The sequence below is a fragment of the Neodiprion lecontei genome, chromosome 3, assembly GCF_021901455.1.
Source record: "Neodiprion lecontei isolate iyNeoLeco1 chromosome 3, iyNeoLeco1.1, whole genome shotgun sequence".
Taxonomy (NCBI): domain Eukaryota; kingdom Metazoa; phylum Arthropoda; class Insecta; order Hymenoptera; family Diprionidae; genus Neodiprion; species Neodiprion lecontei.
The window spans coordinates 28,505,262-28,519,433 of record NC_060262.1 but is presented as its reverse complement, the minus strand read 5'-3'; the positions used below and the strand labels follow the sequence as shown (position 1 = coordinate 28,519,433).

Below are 14,172 nucleotides of genomic sequence, written 5' to 3'. Positions count from 1 at the left end.
CCGCCGTTTAGCTCCAAGAACCTCAACCAGGAGGCCGTGGTTGTGGGCCGGATTCTGTATCCACCTTTCGACCGCCGGATGCACGTCCAGAGGCACCGATGAATTCTCCCTCGTGTCGACAAGCTTGCTGTCCACTAATCGGAGGATCGGTTTACTCCGACCCCGGACGCCAGGCAGGACGATGTCGTGGATGAGGATGCGCTGGTACCTCGAGCCTTCCGCGTCTTCGTCGGATGCCACCAGGGCGACCCGCGACAAGCTCAGCTCCGCAGCGTGCAGCGTCTCTTGTAACGGTACGCTGCTCAGGTCAAACGACAGTCGAAATCTGTGCGGACTTTGGAATTTCTCGTCGACCTTGCTCTCTGGAAAATAAAAGAGAAAAACGCAACGCGTCGGTTAGGGTTGGGCATACACACAGATCTGCGTCGTATCATCGTTCCAACGTTCGGGCTACAGTGTGCCGCGTGTTCATGCAGATCTCGCATCACCGTGCACGGCCAGATAATATAGCGCGCTTTTTTTTACACTGGCTTTTATATTGTTTTTTCTCCATTTTATTTGTTTTTCATCAATTATTTATCATGTACAGTGACTACCGCTGTTGATAAAATTTATTCACAACTCTGACTCTGTGTATCGCGTCGAAGCGCTTGGATGTGGAATTTGGGTGTTATAATAATCCCGTTTTAAAATTACCTATAAAATGAGACATATAATATGTACGTATACGTGGATCGGTATAACTGCAATAATAGGTCTGTAATAGACGAGACCGTGGTAGAAAAAAAAACAAGGATTCCAAACGGCAAGACATTTTATCAGTTCTTTTAGATTAAACACTTCCGTTTGCCATCACTAAAAATGTACTAAAAGCTGGAAAGGCAGTGAGTCATCCATGCAGAACGCCGACTGTCCTCTCTGACGCGGGAACTTTGCGCATCGTGGCATCATCATCGGTCCGAGGTTGACGAAAAAAAAATAAAAACGAATAATTGAACGATCGATAACGTATCGAATACCGCGTGCCTCGATCATTATTGTATGAAAATGTCTGTTATAGTCTGCAGATGTACGAAATATGTGGGTATGGGTATTCAGGAATGCAGATGCAGCGGGACGTAGTTAATTTTTGTATAATTCGCGGCGTCCTCGTCAAGTATGTATTACACATATCCTACATTATGTACGCGGCAAGGCTGCGGGTTGCGTTCAATTTTAAAAACGGCATCATGGCACGCCTCGAAACATCACCAATCACAACGACTTACCGAGAAATCAACTATCTCTGTCTCTTTCGCAATAGTTTCCCTGACGTTATTTCCTTCTTCCCGTGATCTTATCGTTAAACTGTAGAATAATTATTTCTCTGAATTTTTCTGTGAAATAGGTGTATCCGATACAGTATCTCAGACCATCGCTTCCCATTGCTGCTCTTGCCAGGACTTTATGCATAGCGACTTGACATCCACCCGGAGATTAAGGGTCGTCAAATTTAGATCATAAATTTTGTTAATGACTTTATCATTATGCTTAGGGACGAATCCCATTCGTCCAAGAGTGCATCAAAGTAAAAAAACAACGTTTAGAAATTGGTGCATATAAGGTAATCAGTGCCGTAATTTCAGTGTGGAAAACCGGCAAAAAGCAGAGTAAAAAAGAAAGTGAAAATGGGATAATAAATACGGTGAACGGAACCCGAGGATTTCTTTCAACCGACTATCGTACATGTAGGTATGTATACATATACGTTGCCAAGGAATGAAGCCTAATTTCTGACGAAGACGCATAAAATGGTACAACACTCAATCAATTAAGAGTAATTGGGCACGTAATGAATTCGTAGAAGGCACACGTGCAGGAGGTGATGCCGAGTGACACGTGTCTCGGAAAGAGATTCTTTCCCACGGACCCTGATTGTAATCTTTCTGATTTTTCTACTTTCGGTAGTCCCAGTCGAGTAGAGATACCTACGCTTGTTTTCGACGTCTGATAAAGTGTTAAAACACTGCACATATTGATATGCTTTATACCTATATAACATATTCTCTAAATGATATTTGTAAATATTTACAAAAAGAACTTAATATTTTACAAGACCGATCAAAGAATTTCAAAAGCGTATAAAATTACGTACTACATAATATAATAATATAGTTTAGCAGCAGCGTGTTGCGCAGACTAGAAAGTGCAAGTTGTTGAAATATTGGGAAAAAAAGGGAGATGAAAAAATCAACCAAGGTTCTTTACTACTTACAAACGATCTCTGAAGCGTACATTTTTGAAAAGTATAAAGAGAAACCTTGCGTTATGATACTTTACAGAAACAAAAAAAAGAAAAGAAAACTCGTATGATAACGAAGTATTTTTATTTTATTTTTTTTTTGTAGAGAACAAAAAGTTTCCTCGTGCCAAACTCTGGAATGAATGAAATTTTCCAATTCCACGAAGAGCCGGATTTTCGGTTGTAAACCTAGATTATTATCATCATTTGAACGATAGGGAAGCGCGGAGGAAACGGGCACAAAAGAAGGCACTAAAATTGGTAAATCGACACGGAAATATTAGGGGAACCTAGCCCAAAGACCTAATGAGCCCTAACAATAGGTATACATCCCTTGGCCTCCTCACGGGTACAATGCGAGGATCAGATAATGAATTAAAATTACTACAGAATTAGTGGTACCTAATTGCGAGTCACCAACATCTGGACTAGTTCTCCGTCCTAAGGAATAGATGCGCCGTGATCTTTTGAAATATTAATATCTCTGGATATCTTCGATACTGATCGGCCCCGCAATGTCGCTAAGTACTCATCATGTATTACATTATACGCAGCGCACGAGCGATATTTCATCAAAATCATAATAGAAATTGTTTCGGCAACAAAATCTCACAAGTATTGAAGTATATAAAATTGAATCTTGGGCACAGTCGGGTAGAAGAACGAAAACACGTTTGCCTCACGACTGTAGCTGTATTTTGTATTTTTCTTGTTTCCATGCGTAGAAAGATCTACAGCGTGAAATCTCGGAACTCACAATGGGAAGATGCGAGCCGCCGATAACTTGGAATCCATTAATTCACGACGACTCAATTTTCTGAGAGAGAATAACTTACGGTTACGAGTGTTCGACGATCTCCTATATATATGTACGTATACACCTATACACATAGTATTTTCGTACGGTCCCGTACTATGTTCGAAAGAATAATTTGAGTTTACCTTGTGATAATTTGTTCACTATACTATATCCAAATGATATACCTATGTGTACAATAGCGATATACGAGGAAATTAATGAAACTGAGAGAAGCGTAAGAGAACCAAACAGCTTTCTATCGTGTACAAAACGCATGCAGCAGCCACATTGTCACAGGTAAAAAGCGGTAGCGTATGTGTGTACGTTTCGCATCGATGCACATCGTATAACCATCTGTCAACTGGCTGTCACCTTGAGGTCCGACTTATGATTATCGATAAATTGCAGTCCCTGACTGCAGCCTTAGCAGCCGTGAAGCCTTTAATGCAAATGCATGGCGATAAGGCGTATTTGTGCCTTACTAGTACGCGATTAAGAATTAGGTGGATATAATGGGCACCCCCCCCCCCCCCCCCTTTGCCCCAATAGTGCCGGAGGTATTATACACTAATTACACACGTCTAACGACTCCTTAAACGTAAAATAAATCCAGCAGGTGATAATTAGGCATAGGTTCTGGTAGTTTACCTTATGTAAAGATAAGATTTTCGCGAGGGTTATACGGGTACAATATGGTTGTCACATTATACCTGTATGACACAAGTGAAAATGTAATTATCATTTGCCAGACGTTATGTGTATGCAAATATTTAATACCCATAGGAATAATTGACACGTTCACTCCTACGTATTGTTGTTTGACACACGCCCGTTCCCGATTTAAACATCCAGCCGTAACATTTGGGTCCACACGGACCTACACTGACGTGAAAATGGTGCGGAATGGAGACGGAGACCGACACGGTTTACCAAGAATCTCTTTAGGATCAAACGCGACAATTAAAATTCCTCGAGTCTAGAAGAAGAAGAAGAAGAAGAAGAAGAAGAAGAAGAATAAGAAGAAGAAGAAGAAGAAGAAGAAGAAGAAGAAGAAGAAGAAGAAGCAGAACAAGCGGAGGAGGAAGAAGAGCAAGAGGAGGAGGAGGAAGAAGTCGACGATGACGGTATAACTCGCAGGCAACCGTCCGTCCGTGAACCCAGGCTTCAGAACTAAGAGACCGGAATATATTCAAGAAGTCCGCGGCCTGTTGCGCTGCTCAGTTCTTCGCAATGTGTAAAATACTGCAGAATGCTCCAAGTGTGCGTCGGCGCTACCAGCCGGCCAGCCAGCCAGCCAGGCAGCCAGTCCGCCCGCCAGCCAGCAGCTGAGCAATATAGGAATACTCTTCGCAGAGTGAGCATGTATCTGTATGTGTATGTATTCTAGGCGAGGAGTTCCGCGAGACTATACGGCGACGGGCGAGCCCCGGTAAACATGTTTACCCACGGATTCCACCCAGTTGCGATGCGTGTCCAATCGAGCGTGATCTACCGCCCGGTATCCTCCGCACGTAATCTTTCTCTTCGATCTTTCGGTCAGCCAGAGCTATAGGGGGGCCCTCTCTCACGCAGACTGCACCAAGCACCAGGCACCACCGCGTTATATGCTCCCTCTCTCTTTTCCTTTCTTTGGCTCTCTCTTTCTCTATCGCTTACGGCACGTGAGTCTCAAGTGTTCCATTTTACGCGTGTAATCGCATAGGCAGTGTACAAGGGCTGTAAGGTCTAAGAGGTGAATTTTGAGGTAAAGAATCGTAGTACGTACTACGTATTTATACCTATACAATAGAGACTCACTAATCGTCGTGCAAAGCTGAACGGACGAAGGAACAGAAAAGGAGGCTTTGTAATTGATACCCTCAGCACTCCGCCCTCGTCTTCACCACGGTTTTATTGTTCCCGGTCCCCAACAGTGAGCATCATGCTATGTCAATGTCACGGATACGCCCATATTTCACCCGAAAGGCAAGGTGCTCTTTGAACGCATCTTAAGCGGTGACAACCGCGCCCGAGGGGCTCGTCCAGCACCCGGGAATCAACCTGTGCGAAAGGCGTGACGAATTCGCCGTTTCCTACATAATGCCCACGGTTCAACGATCTCATTGTTCGCTCGGTTATAGTGCCCCTGGTATAGGTATATTCGTAGCAGTAGTTTCTATAATACGCGTGGAAAATCGCTGTGTAAATATTTGTTGTAAATCATTATTATAATACACGGGATATTATACCTAGGGTATACCGACGCCCACGCGTTTATACCGGGAACACAACGTGCATTTCATACCTTTACTGCTGCTGTGCAGCACGCGCCCATGACATCAACCGATTATACGGATATTTGCGATATTCCTAGAGAGACGCTTGCAGTTTCTTGGATCTAAACTTCTTTTATATTTTTTCTTATCTGTCTGTCAACTTTTGCATAATCTAGTCAACACTTTGAGCAGAAATCCTGAATATTTCTCATTTCATGAATGCCTTGAACACTTCGAAAAAGTGTACGGACGAAAGATGCAAAACACACGCGTTCTCACGGAGGGTTAAAAAAATAACGTATGTACGAGTTCACTATACGTCAACGAGTTTAAATTTTGTCATTACTGCGACTGTATTACACATGATTGAAATTCTTTTACCCTGATAGAAAACCTTGAAAGGATGACTGAGTATCCGTCTATCTGCTACCACGGTTGTTATCGATAATCCTACCATACACTTGACGGTAATTGATTTATAAAATTGCGATCATTCGATTCTCTAACGATAACTCCATTAATCCCTGAGACCCGAAAAACCACTGCACATTACAACAGCTCAGGGTTTAAGAACCACAAAACCAACACCGTAAAAGATTAGAGGGCTAATGCATATAGGTATAGGTATACATATTCCATATGAACGACCGACGGTCAAGTGTTTACGTAAGTCCGAAGAAAACCCCAAAATGTCTCCAAACCCTAACGACCGCCCGTGGAGAGGTATTCAAGCCGTGACAACAATTACCTTACTCTTACTACAAAAATCTTACTCGACAGAGCTTCGTCGATAGGGGAAGCTAGGTGAAGCACAGATTACTCGGTAGTAAATCATGACAACGATCGCACGCGGGTCGGGAACGACCCTAAATATAGTAAATAATTGTTACGCGGGATACGAAACCCAGATCTCCACTTTTACTACGAATCTTCGTCCGCGATGTAGTGGAATTGTGTACGATCGCTGTCGCCGTCAAATACATAATATGAGATCAGGGCCGTTCTTTAATTAACGTTTCTTAATAATGGGGTGAATCCAAAAGGGTATGTGTTATAATATGCCATCAAGATTTTCGAAGAGACTCGGAAAGAATAAGGTAACCTTGATAAAACACAAGTTCACGCCATTTTTTACAAATCGTTAGCGGCATCTGTTAATTTGTGAATATGATTTATAAGGTTTTTTTTGTTTACAGTTTTCATCAAAGTTGTGAATTAATTGTGGGAAGAGAAATTAAGTTTCATTGTTTACTCTCTTTGGTCTAAGATATTATTTTCCCAAAATTTTTGAACTTCTGAGGTAAAGAAAAAAACGTGGAAAATCAAACACAACGTTACGTGTAGAATTTAATTCGAAAAATGTCCAATCTGCGATGTATATTCTTGAATACTGGGCGAAAATCCTTTTCAATTTGATGGTGTTTTATTACGAGGCAACGACAAAACTGTCGCATATCCCTATATAATTTCGACGAATGCGGAATAAAATTTAACCCCGTACACACAAGTTTACAGCATATAAAATTCTGCTGATATTTTTCCGAGTTGCCATAATTTTTCACATTATAGGCACAAATAAAATAAATATGAACCGAATAATGTATATGCTGATTGACGAACAAAATGAAAATCAAATTTCTCAAGGAAAACCTGTGGTGCGTAATGTCATGAAGTTGACTCATTTATGCATACAAATATTACAATTGACTCACAGAAATTATTCTTTAATATTACATTAAATGGAATTCTTTCGAATTAAAATAAGAAAATTGTCATTCCTGGAAGAATTTCACATAAACACTTTTTCTTGCTTGTGCGCAGCAATAACGAAATACTACATTCCCAACATATTACGATGATTCCAAACCACGCTAACGAAGAACTCTCATCCTCTATAACCTCTATAATAAGAAATACACCCGACAGCAGCAATCGTGGAATACCATTGCACTGACCGAGTATACCTATAACCGAGATGCTGTAATTTTTACGGAAATACATAAAATAAGGCGCGTGCATTTATACTTGCGCAAGCGCTGCTGCGGCGCGACGAGATGACACGTAAAATATACGTACGCATCGTAGGAGGCTAATTCACTCGGTGATCGCGGAACGTCGTGATGCATATAACACAGGATCTGAGCTGCAGATCGAGGCGGCATTATCGGTGCCCTGCTCCTCCGCAACGGCTCTCTGCAGGCATCTTTACAGTTAGGCGAACGCGACGCGGAGGATGTTAGGTATCAACAAGCTGAAGAAGGAACATGACTGCAATTTCGCTGCAACGTTCGACTCGGTCAGAGACTCCGAATGTACAGGGTATACGATTGCATATGCAGAAAAAGCACTTAAGAGCCGTCGGCTGGGGGAAAACTAATTGTAAGAGGGTAAAATGGTAAATCGCTAAAAGTCACGATGAATTAACGTATCTAGACAAGACAGATGGGGGTTAATAATGACCACCGTAGCTTACAGTAGGAGGAAGGGCGAGTCTCGTCAAATTGTACACTGAGAGAAATTTTTAGTTCCGGTTACCGCTCAGTCCTCAACTATTTTCATTTTTTACGACAATCGAAAAATATAGTTCTAGGTACAAAATGAAAATTAATTTTCTAGCTGTTACCGGAAAGTCTAGTATCCGTTGCTATTCTTTCTCATTACGATCAATGTTGCTATATTTTCTTGCAACTGTTGCGAAAATTTAATGCTTATGCAACAATAAATTAATGTTAAAGCCTTGTTTAGCTAAAAAAGTAGAGTAAACTTCACAAACTGATTTTGCGTTGCAATAAACAAAAAAGGATCGATAAAAGCGCAAAATAGTTACGTGTACCTCGTTTTTCGTAATTCCAACAATATTTAAACAGTTTTTTTAAAGATACCTGTTTTACTGAATTTTTCTAGTCACTGTAACAAATGAAATTTTTCTCAATGTAAATATAATAGTACAAACATATCATGAGGTTGATATTCGTCACGTTACTATACGTTATAACCAAAACTTCGTCCTCGTTACATAATGTCAATAACGCGAGTGCGTATATGTATGTATATTAGAGTGGTCCTGATTTGGGGGTCGTAAAAATTTTCATTGGGATGCCTCCCGGATCTGTTCCAAATCATTCTAAAGAAATCTGTGTGAAGTTTCAAGCCGCTATGTCAACTGAAACACGTGCCTCAGAGCTTCGAAAGTTTTAAATGGGAAATACATGTAGTTTTTATAACCAGTTACTTAGTTTCTTTATGACCTTCGTATAAACTGAAGGAACAATTTGAAACTTGGCAGAGTTGTTGCTTATAATGACGGGAACACCCCTGAAACTTTCAAATTTTTACAATTATTGTTTCCTTACATAATGTAAGCTTAGTAAAAATAACGTGACAGAGAGCTTGTATACAAGAAACTAATTATTATAAATTTTTCTTTGATTCCCAACTTTTGTTCCTACAATTATAAACAACGACTCTTAAATTGATACCAAAGTCATAAAAAACGAAATAACTGGTCATCATGAAAACTACATGTATTTTCTTGAAACTTTCGTAGCTTTGAGGTACGTGTTCCAGTTGACCCAGCGACTTGAGGCTTTAGAGACAGATTTTCCGACCCCAAATAGGAACCACCCCAACGTATACGTATATGCATTATACGTAATGTACTGACCTACGTGAGCGAAGGAGCGAACTGTGTTGGAGGATCGAGCGTGTATGCCGGGCCTCGCTATGTCCGCCATTCCAATGGCACTCTGGCGAATATATAATTTCTTAAGTGACTCCGGCACGTGAGCAGATCCCGACGGCCTGGGTCTCTTCGCGAAGCCCAGAAGGGAAAGGAGGCTAGCCTCGACACCAGCGATGGCTCGGTTGCGTTCGCCGGCTCCGACGACTTCCACCGTATCCGCAAAGGCTGCACCCCCGCCCGCTAGCAGCACACCCACTGCCGCTAACACCAATCTCAGCAGCAGCGACATGTGCATCGTGACTTGAGTCACTGACACTGCCTCTCCTGGAACACAAAGTATAAAACATTTCAATCCTGACCGTCAACCGTCAACCTTCTACTCGACTACGTCGTTCCGCAGTGTAACCAAACCATTTCTCATCACGAATGATGAGCGATGCATGTTTAGGAAAGATCCCTAATTCGCACTTTTATGAATTTCCAAAATCCAGTAAGCCATTGTAAACAAAATTAAATCTTATTCTGAAAAGCCAACTCCTTGAATATCATTCTCAAATTGTTCAATAATGATTTTTTACCCTGGTGTATCGTTACGTTAACGTCACTCAAACAATATGTTTTTCTCCATGCTTCCGTTATTTCACATGCATTTCGATCACCGATATCGCACGATGCGGGACAATTTTTATACGGCAATTCCAACCCATACAATTAGTTTCATATTAGCAGGATTGACCGTGTGGTTTATTTGTTTTTTTTTTTTTGTTCTCACACCATGAAAATTTTTAATTGCGATGTAATACCGCATGTTTCAAAGGGTTAACGTTATACATATATAATATACATGTAGATATCTACGCAGATGATGTATTGAAAATTTACCCTGACGAACGAGTTAAGCATACGTCTTCCGTCGGTATTATCGACTATTGGCTGTTCTCAATACTGATCATTTCCTACGAGGACTGAATTGCGCTCCAACAAATCCGTAACACGCTATTGCATATTTTCAAGCATGTGTCAATTCATGAAAAAGTACAACAGTATCAAAATGCTTACATTTCATAAGGAAAGTTTGCGGTAAATTAGCGTAATTATTTACCCACCACGGAGATTTTTCATCTAAAATTAGTCGAGAAAATGGAGAAAAACACTTGCGGATTCCGAAAATGAATATTCGGATAAAGGATAAATTTAATTTCCAAACGACGACCGATCCCGTTATTATCAAACAATCATTGGTGAACGTGTTTTTTCAATTCCTAAATATAAATGCTACCAGTTACGATACGTGTCGAATATATTGAGGCGCACAGGATATGTATAGAATCACTTCAGCCAGTTTCGCAGGTACGAGCATACCTTCTCACGTATGTCCATGTCATAAGTTTCCGTTCTATGTGCTACAAGGTGATTGAGTGTAAAACAAGTGATGAACATTAGGGAACATGATATAGTGAAACAACCGTGCCGCAGCAGTAGCAACCTTTATAAAGTGGCGTCAAGGAAAGCAAGAGTAAAGTTTATCTCTTTAAAAAGCTGTACCTGCTACAATGCGAGTAAATACTAGCAGCACAATACGTACAGCGTCGTATGAAGGCAGCCGAGTGTACATGTATGCATATATATATATATGCAAGAAGTAAAAAGAAGTCAACAAGAGATAACTTTGTTGTTGGCGTGGAATAGTAATGTAATTTTTTTATGCCTGCGGCCCCGCGCTCGTACACGCCGCAGCATTATTATACATACATCATACCAGCAGATGAGCGTACCTGCATACGGTTGTATTCAATACACCATGTTACACATATGAATATCGCATCGGGTCATTTCATGGGTGCACATCGTGTGGAATAATTACCGGCATAATCCGCTTGCAGAATTCCCTGAACATTTGCTTTTTCGCGAAAGACAATTTTTCTCATCAGTTGGTCCAGATCAAGTTCGAATCAAGAAATTGATAAACCGTGTCATACATACCGATGTATGCTGAGGTAAGCAATCAACGTTTTATCCGCAGAGGCACTTTTTACATTTTCCTGAGTCGTTTGTGCGCATCTGAATTAGTCGCTCGTACACACACGGCAGGCATCGATTTGGACTCTCGTGTTATTTCCCCACATGATGCGACGATGTGCCCCGTCGAATAACCTGGTGTACATATTCATAGCCCATGGCCAGCAGCTGGAAAACGAGCTTGAACAACCGCTTGACCAGAATCCCACCACGACACCTGCGTGTGCACGAGTAGCTTTCTCTCGCGCTCGATGATCACCGCTTTTCGATTTTTCATCCAAGTTGAACCCGCTCGCGGCAAGTGTGACCTCCCTGAACTGCGATTATCCTCTACAGGATTCATAGATCGTAACCATAAAAGCTCAACGGTTTCGCACGCCTGTTAAATCCGAATGTAAACCCCAACTCGGCCCGTGTATCACAGATAGTTGGCGCTGGTCCGTGCGACCGCCGACAGCGCGGTGTTCCCCGTTGAGATATAAAGTAAGTACGCGAGGTTGAAGCGAAAGAAGCGAAAGAAGCGAAAGGAGAGGAAGAAGCAGAAGAAGAAAAAGATGAGGAAGAAGATGCTTGCGGGATGAGGAGAGCGGCAGCGATACACGAAGAGTGGAAGATGCCAAAGGGAGAAAAAGAATTCCTCGAGGTCGGGAGAGGCGAGGAGGGAAGGAACGACGACGAGAGGCTGCAGAGGCCGAGTCGGAGACAGTGAGGCTGCCAGAGCTCTAGCCAAGCTGTCTGCTGCCGCTCTCATAGTCTTTATAATCTCGTGGGCTGGATCTCGAAGAGCGCCGAGCGTGCGGGGGCGCGCTGCGTGCAGTCTCTCCCGACCGAGAGTCCCGGTCCCCCTGTAACCCCGTTTCCCCCCTCCGCGGAAGGATATATTATGACTTTTTATTAAGCGTAGATTCATTAGGTTTACGCCCTAATGAATTTCCGCCCAACCATTCATCCCCCGTCCGAAAACCCAACCCTACCCCGCGTGCCTGTTTAACAGCATTTTACGAAGCGAGGTATAACACACGTAGCATGCCGATCCAGCGGCGCTCCGCAGGTATTATGACCGTACGGAAAACGCGTTAATCGGGGGACGGGAGCTCTCGACGTCGAGTCGAAAAATTCGTGCACCTGACTCGCGACGACTCTCGGTGTCTAGCCGGCATGCAGGCCGCCCACATCCGCGTTGGGAACGGACGCAGGAAACGCGGGATCCAAGGATCCTACACGCGCGGCTTTGACGTCGATCACTTCCGGATTAACATCTCGTACGTCTCCGCTTAGGTTCCAATCTGGGACCATGTCGTACACGTAGACGGTTTTAAATACACCCCGATACCTGTTTATACGCGTTTGCACGCATCTTCCGCAGGCACGCACGCGGTAGCGCGAGCGTTGAAAGCGGCAGCAACGGCAGCAGCCCAAGGTACGTGCGTATTCCGGGCGGGAAGGAAACGTAGCTGAGAAACATGTATAAGGTAAAGATACTCCTTGCGACGGAGCAAACTCATGATTTTTGTAAAGAGTTGTGGGGTACAGGTGTGTAGATAATCCGTATAGTAATACAAGTTGTGTGTTATTTGAGTGTAATATACATACGTATGTGTATAGTGTATACCGTTCGGGTTTGCTGGGCATATATAACAGGCGATATCCCGGGCGCATTATTTCGTTTCCCTACCGGGTTGCGCTCTCGCGCGGTGTGTACACACGTTGTCGTACGTGGGAGCGTAAATTCTGTAGGAAAGCATCTCTCGCCTCGTCCTTATACAACCGCATACGACAAAGATTAAAGGCGCAGGGGAGCCGGCCTCTCCGCACGCGCGCAAGCGGCTCAAGAACCCGAGAATCGGGCAGCTCGCATTGCGCCTGTCGCTGCTGGCCCGCGGCCACACGGAGCATTGCGGAGAGACTGTCGAGAGGAGAAGAAGAAGAGGACGGCGCTCGCTCGCGTTCTTTCTCTCTCTATCTCTCTGTCTCTCCTTAACGCTATCTCGATCACTCTGTCTCTCTCACTCGTTGGAATCGTCGCTCTAGGCGACATAGATACCCGTAATGCTGGATACGTAAGTAGGTGTATATTATTACAGAGTGAGAGAGGCCTGGATGGATGGATGGATGGATGGATGGATGGATGGATGGATGCGTGCATGCGCGTCGCGTACTCGGGATAGTAAGATCAAAGGGGAAGAAGAGAATACAAGCTGGAATAAGAATAAGAATATTAGAATGAGTGAACTCACCGAGCTACCCGTAAGTCCGTAGTTTCAACGACCACGGCATCGCAGCGAGTCCCATGCACCGTAGGCAATCGCACTCTCTTTGCACTTGGCACCACCACTCACCAATAATAATAATAATACGTACAATCAACAAGACACTCGGTGTATATGTAATATGCTCGTAGGTAAAGGATGCGTCCGGAGCGACGGGCGCGTTGTATCCCTCACCGTGCGTTGGGAATTTTGCAACGTATCCTGCCGGGTGAGGAGACTCGCAGTCCTGGCTGTCTCGAATCGCGCTCGGATCCGAAATATCCACCCGTCCGTCGGCCCGATTTCCGATCCGTATTTTCGCCGTGTTTACGTCGACGAGTCGTACGCGTTTAACGGTGCGCGCGAGGCGTTGCACACATTTCTGTACGTACTATCTTATACCCATTTATTCGAAACAGAATCTGGCCAGGCAGGTTTTTCACACAAATACACGCGTACCGTACACACGTCAGGGATTGCACGAAGTGTTGCGTCCAACAGTTTGACCGTCACTGTGGCCGCGACCATACGGCGAACGACGGCGAACGGTGCGGCGGAGGGTGAGTGGCGAGTGCCAGCCAGCGGCACCGATCCCGATCCGAGCGAACAACCAGTGAGTTGAGTCGCCGAGGATTGGCCAGGGCCGAGGCGAGAAGGGGGGGGGGGCCCCGACCTCGCGCGGCCTTTTTTCACCGCCTCTCTTTCACCTGCGGCCCGTCTTTTCCCGTGCTCTTACCTCTTACATCTTACATCTTACATCTTACATCTTACCACTTACCTCTTCGCCTCCTCTTCCCGTGGTTACACAGCCGCGGGAGTGACCCGAAACCCCCGAAGTATCGGGCGATATTCGGATTCTACCACAGAGAGAGAGAGAGAGAGAGAGA

At 43.7% G+C, this 14,172-nt stretch overlaps 1 protein-coding gene across 1 annotated transcript in view; it reads right to left on the bottom strand.

Moving 5' to 3' along the window:
* The window catches only part of LOC107216639 (protein decapentaplegic), a 15,438-nt gene extending 1,572 nt beyond the window's left edge, over nt 1–13,866 (bottom strand). The window contains exons 1-3 of the mRNA XM_015653890.2: nt 13,274–13,866; nt 9,000–9,341; nt 1–362 (exon numbers count right to left, since the gene is read on the bottom strand). The exon at nt 1–362 is cut by the window's left edge and continues 1,572 nt beyond it. Of these exons, the coding sequence (XP_015509376.1) occupies nt 1–362; nt 9,000–9,312 (675 nt within the window). The 5' untranslated portion in view covers nt 9,313–9,341; nt 13,274–13,866. The remainder of the gene's footprint in view (nt 363–8,999; nt 9,342–13,273) is intronic.
* Nucleotides 13,867–14,172: the final 306 nt, after the last annotated feature.